Below are 15,939 nucleotides of genomic sequence, written 5' to 3'. Positions count from 1 at the left end.
AATACGACGATCAGATCTTTTCTGAAGTCATACCAGTAGCGTCATCTAAGATGAAGCTCACAGACCTTTACAGGAATACATGCTGTACCGTTTCACAACCATGTGACATGGCTGCATTTTATTGTTGTATTGTTGCTTGTAGTGGAAGCCTAAAATGAAAATACAATTCTACAGTAATACTGAATGTGACCATTTCACTTGTAGCTCAATTGCTTCTAGTGTTTCAATCAGATGAAGTGGTCTGAGTTTGAACTGCTATTCTGGGGCCCAAAAATACCTACCCAATTTACAGTTTTTCTCAGTCGCTTTGGTGCTTTTCTCAGATCAGAATGAAAATGAACATAACTAATAGTTCAACCTCCACAACAATTAGTCATTTGTGCACATCATAGTAGCAATTTCTCCTTCCTCTGAACAAATTGCAAATGTTTTTGGACATTTATCAGTTGCTTTGTCATGTCAGTCAAAATGAAGTATACTTATGGATGCTGAATAGTCGTTCCCAATAAAACTAATAGTCTTCATTTCATTGCTTGAGTCATTACATACAAAATTGTTGAACTAGTTATCAAATTCTGCCACAATGCTGTAGAATTGCAAAGAGCATATACATTAAAACTGTGAAACGTACATATTCAGTGTCTTGTACTCACTTACTCCCCTAACTACAGCAATTTGTAACTTTACTGTAATTTTCAAATGGCTGTACAAGTAGCGTATGTCTTGAGCATGTTCAGGTAGTGTCACCGATTTCTGACCTTTTTTTTTGCATTGGAAAACACTAGAAAATAAACTGCCATAATGAAAACATGACAAAGCCATTTAACGATCTTGTTCATGAACAATGGTGTCAAGAAGACTTCTCATTTTGATGACATTGGCAGTTACATTGACATGAAGACTTGCTTTTGAGGAATGGACTATCCATTTTGAGCAAGTGACGTGCTTTTGCAGGTTATCCACTAGGTTTTGCAGTTTGCACTAATTGTTTTGTGAAATGCACTAACTGCTGTGCAAATGTTAATAGTGATGTGAGAAAAGCACCAAAGCGACTGAGAAAAACTGTATGTTGAGGTATACCTACCAATACTGCTTCAGAGGATTCATTGGTGTTATGCTGCCCTCTACTGCACTAGCTGCCCTCTACTGCACTAGCACAGGTATTGACTTCTCTGCCGATCACTCCATGTTTAGTTTGTATGGCGCCCCCAAAGGGACATGGTGAGAATTTTTGTTCTATAGCTCCTCTGGCGTTCCCTTGCAGTAAGTTTTGAATTCCCTCAAAGTCAAAAGTATTGTGAGGAAATGCAAAACTATTGTGAGGGAACACAAGCATTGCAAGGGAACACAAAACTTATTGTGAGTGAATGCAAAAAGAGCTCTAAAAATAAATCCACATCTAAAAAATAATTCCCACCACAGTCCTTTGGGGGCTCCATAAGTGTGGATAACGTGGAAAAATGGCCCCAGCCGTCTTTTAATGGTCTACGTGACAAGGAATGGAGTCAGAAGAACTTCACATATGCATATAGCAGATTAAGTTTTTAAGATACCAGTAAAATAACAATAAAACTATCAAAGATGGGTCTCTCATCATTATGATAAAAAAAAATGTGTGTAATTGTAATCGTAACCACATTCAAATAAGGTAAATCAAAGTCTCAGTTCAAGGTCAAGTATAATTTTGCTCTTATCACAAACATCCACTTTTGTATCCAGATCGAAGAAACCAAAAGCAATTGGTTAATGCTCTGTAGTACCCTAAGTCCATTTAAAAGAGAAAAGCAAGCACTTAATCACCCGTTTCTGACTTTTAAATGAAGTGAATGAAGTCTAGTGGCACAGTGTTGTGAAGTCACTGTGAGAAAACACATCATGTCACATTGTTTTGGTTCCATGCTCTGTGAGAGCATTATTATGATGAAACCACTGAGACAACCTAAAAAATAATAATTACATATTAAAGAGACAGTACAATATTCAATACATGATACTGTTGTTGAAGTATTCCATATTTCCTTTTAATGTTGAATTAGTCATACAGAGACATACTGTAGTTGATATTTTTTCGAATAATAAATACTACAACTAAAACTAAAAGAATTAATGAATTAAAAGCTGGACAGTTTCAACAAAAATCTGTTGGACCCATTTAAAAATATCAATAAACATCCCATAACCTTTAAACACTGTTTGTTGCTATCCCCCTTAATTTACTGTTCGCGGTCAAATTTGACCGGACAGTTTTAACTGCTCTTAAATACCAATACCATGACAAAAAGTATTATTTAATAGAACATTATTGTAAATAGACCCTTATTAGAACATTAACATCTACATCATGTGTGTTTGTGTGTGTGGGTGTGTGTGTTTCTGTATGTGCGTGAATGTGTGCGAACTCTGGTGGATACATGCACAGTGGCAACATGAACTGACAACATGAACTCTCTGTCTGTGTGCGTGTGTGTGTGTGAGAGAGAGAGAGAGAGAGAGAGAGAGAGAGAGAAAGAGTGGGTGTAAATGTGTGTGTGTGTGTGTGTCACATGCACAAGTAGCAACATGACAACATGAACTGACAACATGAACTGTGTGTGTGTGTGTGTGTGTGTGGATGGGTGTGTTTCTGTACTGTATGTGTGTGAATGCCTATGTGTGCGAACATTGGTGGTTCACACGTACAAGTGGCAACATGACAACATGAACTGATAACATGTACTGAGTGTGTGTGTGTGTCTGTGAGTGGGTGTACATGTGTGTGTACTGTATGTGTTTCTGTTTGTGTGTGTGTGGGTGTGTGTGCATGCATGCTTTTGTGTGGGAACATTGGTGGTAAGTTGTAGGAGTGTGTGTAAGATGTCTCATCTCCTGGATGAAAATTATATTCTTTCCCATTCATCATCCCGGTCATTTTTGACCGTAAACAAAAAAAGTGTTTCTACGTTGAATAAATCACTCAAAATTCAAAGAAAGTAGTCAAAATAAATTCTATGTGTTCAAAAGCCTTTTGTGAAGGATATCATAAGATCTTGAGGCAATCTGATGAAAAATGCCATATTTATGGTACAGGGAATGTGTAAATCGGTCATTTTTGACCGGAACAGTGTTAGAAGGATAAAGACGATACCCAAAGCAATGACTGAATCTTCAGGAAGGGAAGAATTTGTTCAAGAGGGGTCGTAAATTCCACTTCTTAGCTTTAACAAACATGTAGACAGTCGCAAGCAGGTCAGGAAACAGTTCCGTCAGATCGATCTTCTCTGCTTCATCAGGGCTAACAAATACGCAAAACAGGTCAATAGGCTTATGAAACATAAGTACTGAGATTGTACCTTTTAATGTGTGAAGTTATCTTCCTATTGTTACTGATGTAACTTACTAGTGTTCGTAGAGATTGCGTATGAAACGCAGCAGACCCAGAGTGTTTTCAGGGTAAGGCGACGTGTATTCATCCAGCTTTTGGACCAGGTCAGGGGGTAACTGCCATTGGGATTTATGAAACAAAGAACCAACCAAACAAAAAAATATATGAATGGCATTTAAGTCAGCATATCAAACTACTATGAAAGGTGTAACTACCACAATAGCTGATAGCAAGTGTACAGTCTGCATTGCATCCAGATGCTCAACTCACTTTGTTTTTCCAGTCAGCTAGGGTTTTACCCACAGTGCATTTCTCCAGGACCTCAAGGTCACTCTCTTTCGCATTTCGACAATTCTCTGCTTCACTCTGATTACCAACTTTTGTCAAAAAATCCACCCTCCTGTCAAAGGACAAGACACACCATCAAAAGACAGAAGCAGTTTTTGTTTTATCGGTACAGTTATCATTTGAATAGTCCAGTCATCCATCAATGGAGTGTATCATTTAAGAAAGCTGGCGTATCAGCCGGGTATATCAGACAACTTGTCAAACACATTATCAGCAGCACAATAAATCTCACTGCAGCAGTGTAACTGTGGCTGTCAAACCTCTCATTGTCCCAGAAGTAGGGGTGAGTGAGTGTGTCCTTCACTCTTGGCCTGTCTTTGGGGTCATCTTGGATCATCCTCTCAATCAGATCTTTAGCCAACTCATCTTCCACCAAATCCAGGTTGTACTTCCCGTCCAGAATGTTAATCTCACAGCGAATCCCTTCCCCAAAAGGATGGTGTCCACAGGAGAGGATGTAGTACACCAGCATTCCTGCAACCTGACACAAAGGGCTCCATCATGACAGTCTAAAGCGCATCGTCACTAGTCAAAAGCTTATTCATATATAGTAGGATGCCCAGTGTGTGTTTTCACTATCAAACGTCTAGCGCATGGTGCAACAAGGTGTTCCTAGATTTCTTAATCAGTCATGGGTGTGTTTGGGGCATAACATCATTTAAACCAGTTATTGACAATGGGTTACCATTGAAAACATAGGCTGGAAAAAGCAACACTTGCCCTAATATTATTCGAATGACTGAATAAAACGTTTATCCTGCAGAGGATCTGCTTATATGTCGTGATAGTGCGTCTTCAGCTGTGTCTCACCAATCACTTTTAACTGTCATTACCAATTTGCAAATGCATTGTGAGATGTATTTCGTAATATCTTATATCTTATATCTTTATTCTAATCATGTAATTTCTAATGTTTTGCATGGATGTGCGCTGGTGCGTGTTCATGGGGGATAGAAGGATGGTGCGTTGTGCACCCGCCAATATGACAATGTGCTCTTGAAATAACATCTAAACAACTTGCCATAGATTTCTGACCAAGTTTCTCTTGGTCAGTGGCATAATGCGTTTTAGGTGGTGTACAATAGTGATTTTTAGACAATGCGCTAGGCCACTCCCTAGGTTGTTAATTACCACACCCCTGGGCGCATTGTTTAAAAAATAGACATGCAAAATAAGAAAATACATTTTGCGCCGGGTGGAAAAAGAGTTTTACGCCATGTGCCAGGGTGCAAAATAGGGGCCAAAGTTTGTTGAGACCACAACGTATCATGCTGTACGTATTGATGTGTGGTGTTGTATGCAGTTAGCACAACTAGTTGGTAATGTGACGATCAGGCCATAGCCAGGTAGTCAGAGGTGAAATACCAATTCAAGTAAATGTTCTGACTACTCCGTGTGCACGCCTCATCAATAAACAGTTTATTGTGCAGCAAATGTGGTCCTGTGACAACATACCTGGACATCTGAGCTTCTCTTAAAGCCACTATCACTCTTCTCTTCAAGACTTTTTAACACTTCCTTGGCTTCCCAGCATTTGGTTCCTGCAGGCCTTGTGTGCAATGTTGTCTGTCCGACCTTCAGTCTTCTACTGATGCCAAAATCAGCCAACCTTGCTTTTCCTTGGATATCTAACCAAACAAACAAGTGAATGGGAGAGTTAGATTTAGTATTGCAAAATACAGGAAAATATATATGTGGTCTCTCTCCTTACTCACACACACATGCCTGCACACACACACACACACAGTCAGTGAGTAACTTTGTATAACTATTGCATATGAATGTGTAATATAGAATGAACAGCATCAGTTAGACAAAGTGGTAACTGTTCTCACCGATCAAAACATTTTGGGGTTTGATGTCCCTGTGAAGCACATTGTTATCCTCTCTATGAAGGACTTCTAAACTTTGAAGGACTTCCTTTACTTTTGTCTTCAGAAAGTCTGTCTTTTCCTGAGGGTTTTCTGGTAAAAGTTGTTTCTCTGGTTCAATGTATTCTTCCAGGGTATACTCACAAAGCTGAAGGGCTAGGTAGCCAAAGTTTTCATCTTCAACAAAGTCTACATATCGCACAATACAGGGATTGTCAAACCCACGTAATAAAACCTCCTCATTTTTAAGCAGCTGGTAGTTTGACTTGGTCATGCGTTTAATAGCAACTTCAGTGCCATCCTCTCTGAGGCCAATATAGACTTCTGTGCCATCACTTCCTTTTGCTATTCGATGATTAGGACAAAAAGTAAGATTTTGTACTTTCTTCTCTGTTGTTCTCCTACAAGCAATTGCTTCCAACATGTCCTTCCAGCGAAGACTGGTTTGGTGCCAACGTCGTGGATTTGTCATTGTTTTGTCAGTAACAGAAGAAAATGGGTGAACACTTGACCTTGGCTCATCAGCAGAGCAAGACTCATCAACTGAATTCATGAGAGTATCACAGTCTGAAGCCATCACTGAACCAGAGACCAAATCATTGGTTGATGGATTTTCTTTATTCCCCTTCTTCTTCTTCTTCTTCTTCTTTTTCTTCTTCTTCTTCTCTTTTTCTTCCATCTGGGAAAACACTTCCTCTTCAGGTGATTGTCCATTGGAAGATTGCTTTGTTAGGTTGTCATTCAGTTCCCTCAATTCTTTTTTCAAAATGTCATTCATGCCTTTGTCTGCAAAAAGCAGTATCCTCTCAGGTACAGATGTGACACCAAGGGATTTGATAACCTCACGTACACGCCCATATGAATACAGGTGTGCTATTATCCCATAAGTTGTTACACTAGTGGCAGGTGGGTGCTTTGAATCTGTAAAAGGCACTATGCCTTTGCACAGCTTGCACAGTTCATCAATAAATTGAGCATCTGAGCCATCATCCTTCTGAGGAGTCTTCTGTGTGATGATGTATAGCAATTGCAGAAAGCCAATGAAAGGTGTTTCAAGATATTTCGAAAGAATGGGTATGAGTGGGAGTGAAAACATCAGTGGTATTTCCTTCATCAGGCACAAAGCTGAACGTAAATTGTTTACAACATTTGCTCTTAATGGTGTTATAGGCATTGTGGGTAAGTATTTGATTGTCCCCTCAACATATTTGTCCAGGTTTTGAGAATGTTTTAGCCACTTAGTAGCCAATTCCTCATATGTATTCTCACCAGGTCCACGAACTGAATACATCCTGTCCAAAATGGTATCTTGGGTTATTGGGTGTACCTCTAAAAAATGCTGCTTGTGCAGTCTGAACACATCCTCTGGAGGCTTTGTTCTCACATCACACTCAGCATCAAAAAACAAAGCATATTTTGTAATTTGGTCATCTTTCAATGATAACTCATGTAGCATCTTTGACACTAATTTGTCTTTGTTTGGATCTTGGATATAATTGAAATGAATTTCAGGAATAGCTCCATGTTTGAGTAATTCATTTGCGATATCCTTTCTGTTGTTACATGCAGCTAGTACAAATGGAGTGGGTAATCCCAAATTAGGATCAGCTTTTCCATTTAATAGTTGTCTGACTAAATGAACTGACACATTGAACTGCAGAGCATACATCAATGGTGTTAAGCCTCTACTTGACGTCTTGTTAGCATCAGCATTGTCTCTGAGAAGGTATGTACAGATCTCTTCTTTTCCACAGCTAACTGCTGCACATAAAGGGGTGACATCATCTTTCCATTGCTCACAATGATACAGTTCATTAACCTCAAATTTCAGCTTTTTTAACTTCTTGAACTTCCCATCAATAATGCACTGTATGAGAGGATGTGTCTCCGTCTTGACCTTTTGGGAAAAGCAGATGATTTAACATTAAAATTACGTCATTCAAAGCACAGTATTCAAATGTAGTGTTTTATTCCTAGAAAGATTCTTGTGACAATTATGAATGTTAATGATAATGACCACCGCAGAATGCTGTAAAACAGCGGTTCCCAAACTTTCCCCCGCGGACCACCTTCTACATCCTGACTCGGCTCGCGTACCCCCACCATCCAACACATAAAAGCGTAACACATTCTACTGACGCATTCCAGGCATCGTGTTTAATTAGCCGCCCTACATGATAACAAAATCAAAATGTGCAACTGGTCTATGAGCTCTCACGTTAAAGAAAACAGTGTGGAGAACCACATTAGACTGGTTAGGTAGCATCTCACTGCAGACCACGCACTGTGGCTTTGGGCAGTCTGTCTCCCAATCCACGTGAAGCCTAGGGCTATATGCCTCATCATACTTTCGTTTTCTTCGCAGAGTCTTTTCTGTCTCGTTCTTTCTTTTATCCCCCTGCGCTCCATCTCCACCTTCATTAGTCTGCCCCCCCCATCCCATTCCATCGTTACCTGTGTCCTGCTCTGTTTCTCTCGCTTCTCCTCTTCGATCGCTTTAATTAGGCCTTTTGGACAGCGTCCCTGTTTTTAGCCAGTTTTCCATGTTTACGCAGCCTTCTACCTAGCATATACTTCAACGAAACTAACGCACCAGATATTCTGGCTGCCCACAGGAAATCATGTGTATTGTGTGTAGCTTATTTTTTTAATGAAAACATAGCCTATTATAGAGTTTACAAATGATTTCCTTTAATTTCACGTTTCCATATCATTATAACCCGATTCGAAATTATGTATCATTTATGAATTAATTAGAGTATTAATTAATTAATCATTTTTAACTCCTTTCCGCCATTGCCCTTTTCATCTCGCGTACCCACTAGTGGCATCTCGCGTACCACCGGGGGTACACGTGCCACCGTTTGGGAATCCCTGCTGTAAAACATTTAATCTCTCATTTCCACTACTTCCAAATTCCACTGACGGCTCCTACACACAGTTGCGTGCGTTGCAGTGCTGGAGTAGCATCCCATTCACTTTACATGGCGTCATCGGTTGCCGAACTGAATTGTGGGTCCGTTGCGTCGCGTTTCTCCCGTCGCTCGTGTTGAGAAGTTCAGCTGTTGCTATACCGACAGACGGCACCGGCCAATCAACGGACGGCACCAACCAATCAAATTACGGTTATACTTCAAGTCATTTGCATAGCTACCGTCGGGAACACCCACTGGCATGCTTTAACGGAACGCAACTGTGTGTAGAAGCCCTGAGAGAGAATGCTGTGGCTGTGAACTGACCGTGAACCATATGTGGTGCACACACAAATAGAACTGTTGTTAAAATGTTCATTTAGGGTTATATCTTATTGTTTATAACTGATCTGATTGAATTTGATGGAGAATTTTTTTTTAATTTACATCATAAATATGCAATCATACAGAAACAACATTTTTCACATGGCAATATTATACATATTTAACTCATTGAATGCCAAGCTGTTTTCAGAAGCTTTGTCCTAGAGTGCCAGCAATCTAGACCATTGTTGATGATTTTTGTACAGCCACATATTCTGTGCATATTCTGTGTTATAGCTATGAACACATACAATGGCTCGTTTGAAAGGTGAGACTTTAAGCTCTCAGTGGGTGCAAACCGTGTATTTCTACACGCTTATGTTCCTGAGAAATTGCAAGCTAAACAGTGGCTAGTTTTTATCAAAATCGCTGGGTTTTTTTTTCTAGAAATGGAGATATAACGTCCTTCATGAAATATGAAGTGTTGCCTGTAAAGTTTCCGGGAAGTGACCTGGCGAGACTGCCACCTAGTGATAGACCCACGAAAATGGCCTGGTTTTGAGCTGACGTGCATGCGTCACTGATTCGACCCAAAGCGGTAACCGAGTTATGATAAAATGTCCAGATTGTGCATTTTCATGAGTTTCACGATCGTCATATATTTAATTTCCATTCATCACAGAGTTCCCAAAATCACATATAAGGTGTGTTAGAGTGTCTAGTTTCGTAATTTAAAAAAAAAAGCTAAAAACGTAATATTACGTTTTTGGCACTCAACGCATGGGAAGGAAAAGGCACTCAATGAGTTAAATACATGGCTCTGTAGACCAGCAATCTACTTGTCGAGGAGGCTCATAATTTCAGAAATGCTGCAGATCATAGACAGAGAAAGCTCTGGGAACAGAACGCAGGCATGATTTTGTTGTCACACGCTACTATGGAAAATTAACTTTATAAAGACCGGCTCCGCCCCTGAGGAAATGCCTGAAAAGTTGTGGGTTCAATTCCACCGTTGTGCCCTTGAACACAAGTTGCTCTGGGGAGAATGGCCCTTGTAATATAATTGAAATACTGTATGTAAGTCGCTTTGGATAAAAGTGTCTGCTAAATCAATCACATCATCATAACATCAGTAGCCAAACAAACTGTAAACCTAAGGTGCTCACATGACGTTAAACATTTTCTGGAGTGTAATGTGACGTTTGAGAACCTAAAACCCCGTTTCTCCCAGTTGACATGACAACACATAACAGGCGTTTTCAGAAATCTCCACTTTGGCTGGAGTTTTTAGAAATAATCGTTTTCTGTGATGAAAACGGGGTTTTCGTGTAAATGAGAGGCCAAACCACAGGGAAATATCTGTGTCTTCCCTTCGTGTAAATGAGGCCTCAATTTGCGAATGTATTTCTGAATCCTCAATTTCTGAATGCATGAGTCCAAGTTCGAGCAAAGTCCTTTTAGGCAAGTCCCTCCACTCGGCGGCCATATTGCAACGCTTTATTGGCAGAGCCGGACAGTAATGGAGTACATTTACTTGAGTACAGTACTTGAGTACAATTTTGAGGGATCTGTACTTTACTCGAGTATCATTTTTGGGGAGTACTCATGACTTTACTCAAGTACATTTGAGGGGCAAATATTGTACTCTTTACTCCATTTCTATCCATAATCGTGAGTACCCGTTACTACTTCTAAATCTCGGAAACCCTCAATTTGTTGTTTCCCTCTCAAACGTGATTGGATTGTGCAGGCACCACTGATTGGGACAGCCTATCAGCAATCTTCAGCTTTCTGCCAAAGTCAACTCAGATTTAGATAAGAGAGGAAACCATGGACGAAACAATGGATGAAGACGCAGCAGGTCCATCCCGGGAATGTGCCAACCTGTGGCCCTCGCTCGCCAGACTATTTCAATTTTCTGAACAAGGTAATGATAGTTTTCGCTTCAAGTGTTTGAATTACAAATAGTATTTTGTATTTGAAATATGTATTTTAAATACATGTATTAGAAATACTGCCCATCCCTGGCAACATGGTAAAAAGATGAAAATGACTTGATTTTACTTCCAATTCATTTTACATTCTCCTAGGTATTAACATTAACATTTTTCGTAACTCCATGTAGGACGTTTCTGTACATAAATGTAAGCACTGTGGCAGTAGTAATGCAATATTTAGAAAATGTAGGCTACTCTTGTACTCTTGATACTCAAGTACTTTTAAAAACTGTTGTATTTAAGCCAAGGGTATCTATACTTTTACTCAAGTAATGAAGCTGTGTACTCTGTCCGCCTCTGTTTATCGGGCATCTATTTCGGCAGAAATGCGCATGCGCAAGGCTTCATGACACCAATTTTGGTCCAGCTGCGAGATCACAACACATGATTGGCACGATGTATTCACATGTCGACGTTTGGCCGCGGAAGGGGTGTGATATGCGTAAACAACAAAAATAATTCCAAATATAGCTGCAAGCAGCAATGAGGGGGCCAAGCAGGTAAGCAGTTGAGCAGAAGTTGGGATTGGACTGGACTGGACTTGACTGTGTTGTGTTAGATTGGAATGGATTGGACTTGATTGGATTCAAAGGTCACCGAAATTATTGTGTGTCCTCAAGATGTACTCCTAAGACCACATACCAAGTTTGGTTTAAATCGGTGAAAGTGTTGATAATTATAGCACCCCTAGTGGTCAAAGGTCACCAAAATAATTGTGCAGTCTTAATATAGAGTCTTGACTCCACATACCAAGTTTAGTTTCAATCGGTGAAAGTGTTGTGATTATAGCGCCACACAGTGGTCAAAATTTACCACATTTCTTGAGCCTCCAATGGCAGACTAATAATAATAGGAAAAGCTAGTAACTCAATGGGTGCCTTCACAGCTTCGCTGCTTGGCCCCCAATAAGAAAACTAACAAACACAATGGGTGCCTTCGTAGCTTCGCTGCTTGGCCCCCAATAAGAAAACTAACAAACACAATGGGTGCCTTCGTAGCTTCGCTGCTTGGCCCCCAATAAGAAAACTAACAAACACAATGGGTGCCTTCGCAGCTTTTCTGCTTGGCCCCCAAAAATAATTCCGTGGAAGTGCATGGATTCCAGCTGGAATGACAACACATAACAGCACGAACTATGCAGGTTTTTTTTTTTAGCTTAATTTACCTTAACTTAACAGCTTCAGAGTCATTGGAATGGTTATATGACTTTTTTCAGGTTGAATGGTGGCCATCTCGCTCCCTAGCGCCTGTGAGCGCAACTTTGGGCCGGCGGGCCGACGGCCTCAGTGTCAGGAAGTATAACGAGTGTAACACATTGCTTTACTGCATTTAAATACACATACATGCCAGGCTAAAACAAGGTAGTGATGGAGTTTCTCAGACATTCGTCATGACAGAGCCAGTGAAAAGAAGCAAAAACCGAAAAATCAGCGAAGAAATTGCCAATACTGCATAGTTTCCCTTTAACTGAAGGTGAAAATGTCCACCTTATCATCGTCCACCCTGTCGAAACTCAGACAGGGTGGACCTCTGAAAATAGGTGTGGGAGCTCATCTAATATATTTCTACAACATGAGTGTCTGCTATTTATGATAATACATAAAAAGATTAGAAAATGAAGACCAAAATGTATGGCAATTGTGAGGGCTGCCTTTCACTGAAATGGTCACTGAGTCACTGAAATAACTAATCACTCTCTAATTTCTTACAACTCATCTTTGATATATAAAAACTTACCACAGGCAACATGTCACCGATGTATACGGCAAGGTTGGAAAAGTTCAAAACGGTAAAGACATAGTGACTGGAGGAATGGAAATGTACCAGGAAGAATGAGGTAAAATGTGGGTGTGGCCTCAATTGTTATGCCAGGTGAGAAGCATTGCAAGTCATGGTTTGGTCAAAGTCCTAGGGTTTTTCATGTCACAAAGATAAGAGTCTCCTGATGAATCCTGAAGTATCCAGACAACCAACAAAAACAAAAGATTGATCTCACCAAATGATGTCCTCTTCTTTTTCAAATTCAAAGTCAAAACATCAAAAATACAAAATGAATCCTGACTCCTGCTTCATCCCCACAGGTGAGCTAATAAGCGCACTCTTCTTCTTCTTCTTTTTATATGATGGTTGGTAACCAGCTTTTTGGAGCATTACTGCCACCATCTGGACTGGAGTGTGGATCAATAGGTCAACCTACACTTTCTTAAATTCTTTTTAATAACCCAGTTACCTTCAAAAAAGAAAACAAAAAACAGATTCTCTTCGTAGTATATCATGCAAATTTAATATCATCTGGATTTCACCAAGTTGTGAAATCAATCTTTGTCTGGCTTGATGGTACTCAATTCTAGGACACCTCTTTCTAGACACCACATCTTCTTGCTTACTTCTGCATATATTCCTGCTCTTCCCCACCTTTCCTTGAATACTATACAGGTGTCTCCCAGACTGTTCATTATCCCATACAAATTGCCATTTTTCATTTATACTTTTGACTTCAACTTTGCTGTATTTAATATTCATCTCTATATCAGACTTCCCTGCTGCTTTCTTAGCACATTTATCTGCTAATTCATTACCTCCTACACCTATATGAGCTGGTACCCATATAAATGTAGTACTAATACCAGACTTAAGCAGATTGTTGGCTAATTGCATTATTTCATATACTATGTCCTGTCTAGACAAGAAGTCTGTCTCGGGGACGCTGGCGAGACACGCCGCTCCGTCTGGCATCATGTTTTTGTTTGTTTTTATGTAATGTTCGTAATTTTATGTAATGTCATGTTTATTTTTTTGTATTGGTTTGTCTAGTTAAATGTTTTCCCTATTTATTTACGTTATTTTTGATAGTTTTCGTGTTATTCTTAGTCCTTTTTACTGCTTCTAAGTCAGCTGAAACGTTGTTGACGTTTGTCCATTGGGAGCTTGCTATGGCTAGCTTTTGCCATAGCTGGGAATCAAGTCAAGTCAAGTCAAGTCGGCTTTTATTGTCAATTTCTTTACATGCACTGGTCATACAAAGAATTGAAATTTCGTTTCTTACTTTCCCATGCAGACATAGACATGCTTTAAATACAGACATAGACATACTATGGACATAGCCATAGACAATAAACATTAAATTAAAGTGCAAGACTGAAATATAGAACATGAATCGGACATCCTTCCATCCATCCGTGAGCGGTGCTGCACTTCACTGTCTGGTCGAGGGGATCTCTCGGGACAGCTGGACCTGGGCTACTCTGCGGGAGATCTGCCGTGGCCGCCGAGCTATTGCTGACCTGTGAGCTGCCATGCCAACTGCAGACTAACGTTAGCCTAGCGGTGAGGAGCTGCAGTCTCACAGAGTAACAGACGGTCGCTGTTAGAAGTCCACCGAGTTGCGGATCTACACGATCGCCCACTACTTCAGACTGTGCTTCCAGTGATCTCCAGACTGCAGTCTACAAGGCCTAACGTCAACGTGATCTCCAGACTGCCAGTGAATTCACCGGGTTGATCATTTGCTAACGTTAAAGAACTTTGTTGGCATATCGGTTGTGAAGACACTCTGTGCAGTTTTCACGGATCATCATTGCCCTTGGACATTTTCAGCTGGTTTGGAAATTGGACTAATTTTAACATCACCTTTCCCCTTTTTAAATATATTTTCTTTTTTTCACTTTTTATTTGTTTATTTGTTTTGTTGTCTGTCTTGTATGTCTTGGTGTCACGGGTACGCTGGCGACTACGCAGCTCCGTCCAGCATTTTTTGTATTAGTTATTTTTTAAATGTATTTGTCATGTCTTGATGTCATGGGCACGCTGGCGACTACGCCGCTCCATCCGGCATTGTTTGTCTTGTTATGTGTCTTGTTTGTTGGAGCGCTTTGGGTTGCACTATGTGCATGTTAAATGCGCTTTAAAAATAAAACTGACTTGACTAGACACAGTGTAAAAACGTTTAAGGCTTATCAAAGCTGAGCTAGAGTCTGACGCAATCACAGCTTGCTCAGGTCTATTGCTCTCTACCCACAATAAGGCCATCCACATTGCTATAATTTCTGCTGTGTATACAGCTAAATCATCATTCTTTTTGCAGATTCTTTGTTTAATTGAGGGATAACATAAGCAACTCTAATTTTCTTATCAGTCTGCTCAGGTGCATCAGTATAAAATGACTGCTTCTTTATATTTGCTCGTTATGTAACTCTTGACCCTGTAATGATCCACTTCAACCTCCTTCTTTTCCTCTAATAAGCCCAAGTCTACTGGAACCTCTGACATCAGCCAAGGAGGAACAACAGGATATGCCACTGTAGGGCTTATTTCAAGAGCACCTTTTAATTAGGTGACTCTCTCTCTCTTGACATTGCCATAACACTGATTGACTCATGTGTTTTTCACTATGACCCCTTAGATTTGCCCAGTACACAAGAGACAGCTGGTCTCTTCTAAGATAGAGAGGCATCTCTCCCATCTCTACCTGGACTGCTGCCACTGGCGTGGTCTTAATTACCCCACAGCATAGCTTCAAACCTTGGTTCTGAATTACATCTAGTTCCTTAGTGATGTTTTAGCAGCAGACCCATACACTAGGCTACACACCCATAATTAAAAAGATCTCATCATCCCTGTATAAATGGCATTTAAAGCAGGTCTACTTGCTCACCATTCAACTCCATGCAGACACCTCATCACATTCAACAGTTTCTTGCATTTCTCAATATTTTTTTGGATATGCATTGTCCAAGTTAATCGTTTATCAAACCAAATTCCCAAATATTTAAAGAATTCCACCACTTTCTAAATCTGCCCCAGATAATTTTATCTTTTTTCATACGATCATATTTTCATACGAGAGACGCTCTCATTGGTGGTTAGTAAATGAAGTAGGGAATTGACAGCAACATATCCAATCACATTATGAGAGATGCTGAATTTAACATAAACTGCGATGTTTGATTTTTCCCATCATTACCCATACATCTATTGCAACTTAAACATGTGACAACTTGCACTCTGTTGGCTTTTGTTTTTCGAAATCCAGCACAAAATTAAGCACTTATAGCATTCCTAAACAGCAACGATAGTCTGTAGAGTAGCCTTACCTTTGATGAAGAGATTTCCTTAATGTTAAATAC

The 15,939-nt window shown here is 40.0% G+C and overlaps 1 protein-coding gene across 3 annotated transcripts; it reads right to left on the bottom strand.

The window, feature by feature from the left end:
• Positions 1-3,019: 3,019 nt before the first annotated feature.
• LOC121700545 (serine/threonine-protein kinase/endoribonuclease IRE1-like) lies at positions 3,020-12,894 on the bottom strand. Of its 3 annotated transcripts, XM_042083574.1 has the most exons (7): positions 12,551-12,894; positions 5,545-7,477; positions 5,165-5,337; positions 3,970-4,190; positions 3,632-3,761; positions 3,377-3,477; positions 3,020-3,271 (listed from the first exon to the last, which is right to left on the bottom strand). In XM_042083574.1, the coding sequence occupies exons 1-7, from the start codon at positions 12,560-12,562 to the stop codon at positions 3,145-3,147; spliced, it is 2,697 nt and encodes an 898-aa protein (XP_041939508.1). In that variant the 5' UTR covers positions 12,563-12,894; the 3' UTR covers positions 3,020-3,144. The 3 variants fall into 3 exon arrangements, with proteins under 3 accessions (XP_041939508.1, XP_041939510.1, XP_041939509.1); XM_042083575.1 differs by lacking the exons at positions 3,020-3,271; positions 3,377-3,477 and having other exon boundaries at positions 3,669-3,761; positions 3,942-4,190; XM_042083576.1 differs by lacking the exons at positions 5,165-5,337; positions 5,545-7,477; positions 12,551-12,894 and having other exon boundaries at positions 3,942-4,030.
• Positions 12,895-15,939: the final 3,045 nt, after the last annotated feature.

The sequence above is a fragment of the Alosa sapidissima genome, chromosome 24 (genome assembly GCF_018492685.1).
Source record: "Alosa sapidissima isolate fAloSap1 chromosome 24, fAloSap1.pri, whole genome shotgun sequence".
Taxonomy (NCBI): Eukaryota; Metazoa; Chordata; class Actinopteri; order Clupeiformes; family Clupeidae; genus Alosa; species Alosa sapidissima.
The sequence above is the reverse complement of the archived record's forward strand: the minus strand, read 5'-3'. Positions and strand labels throughout refer to the sequence as shown.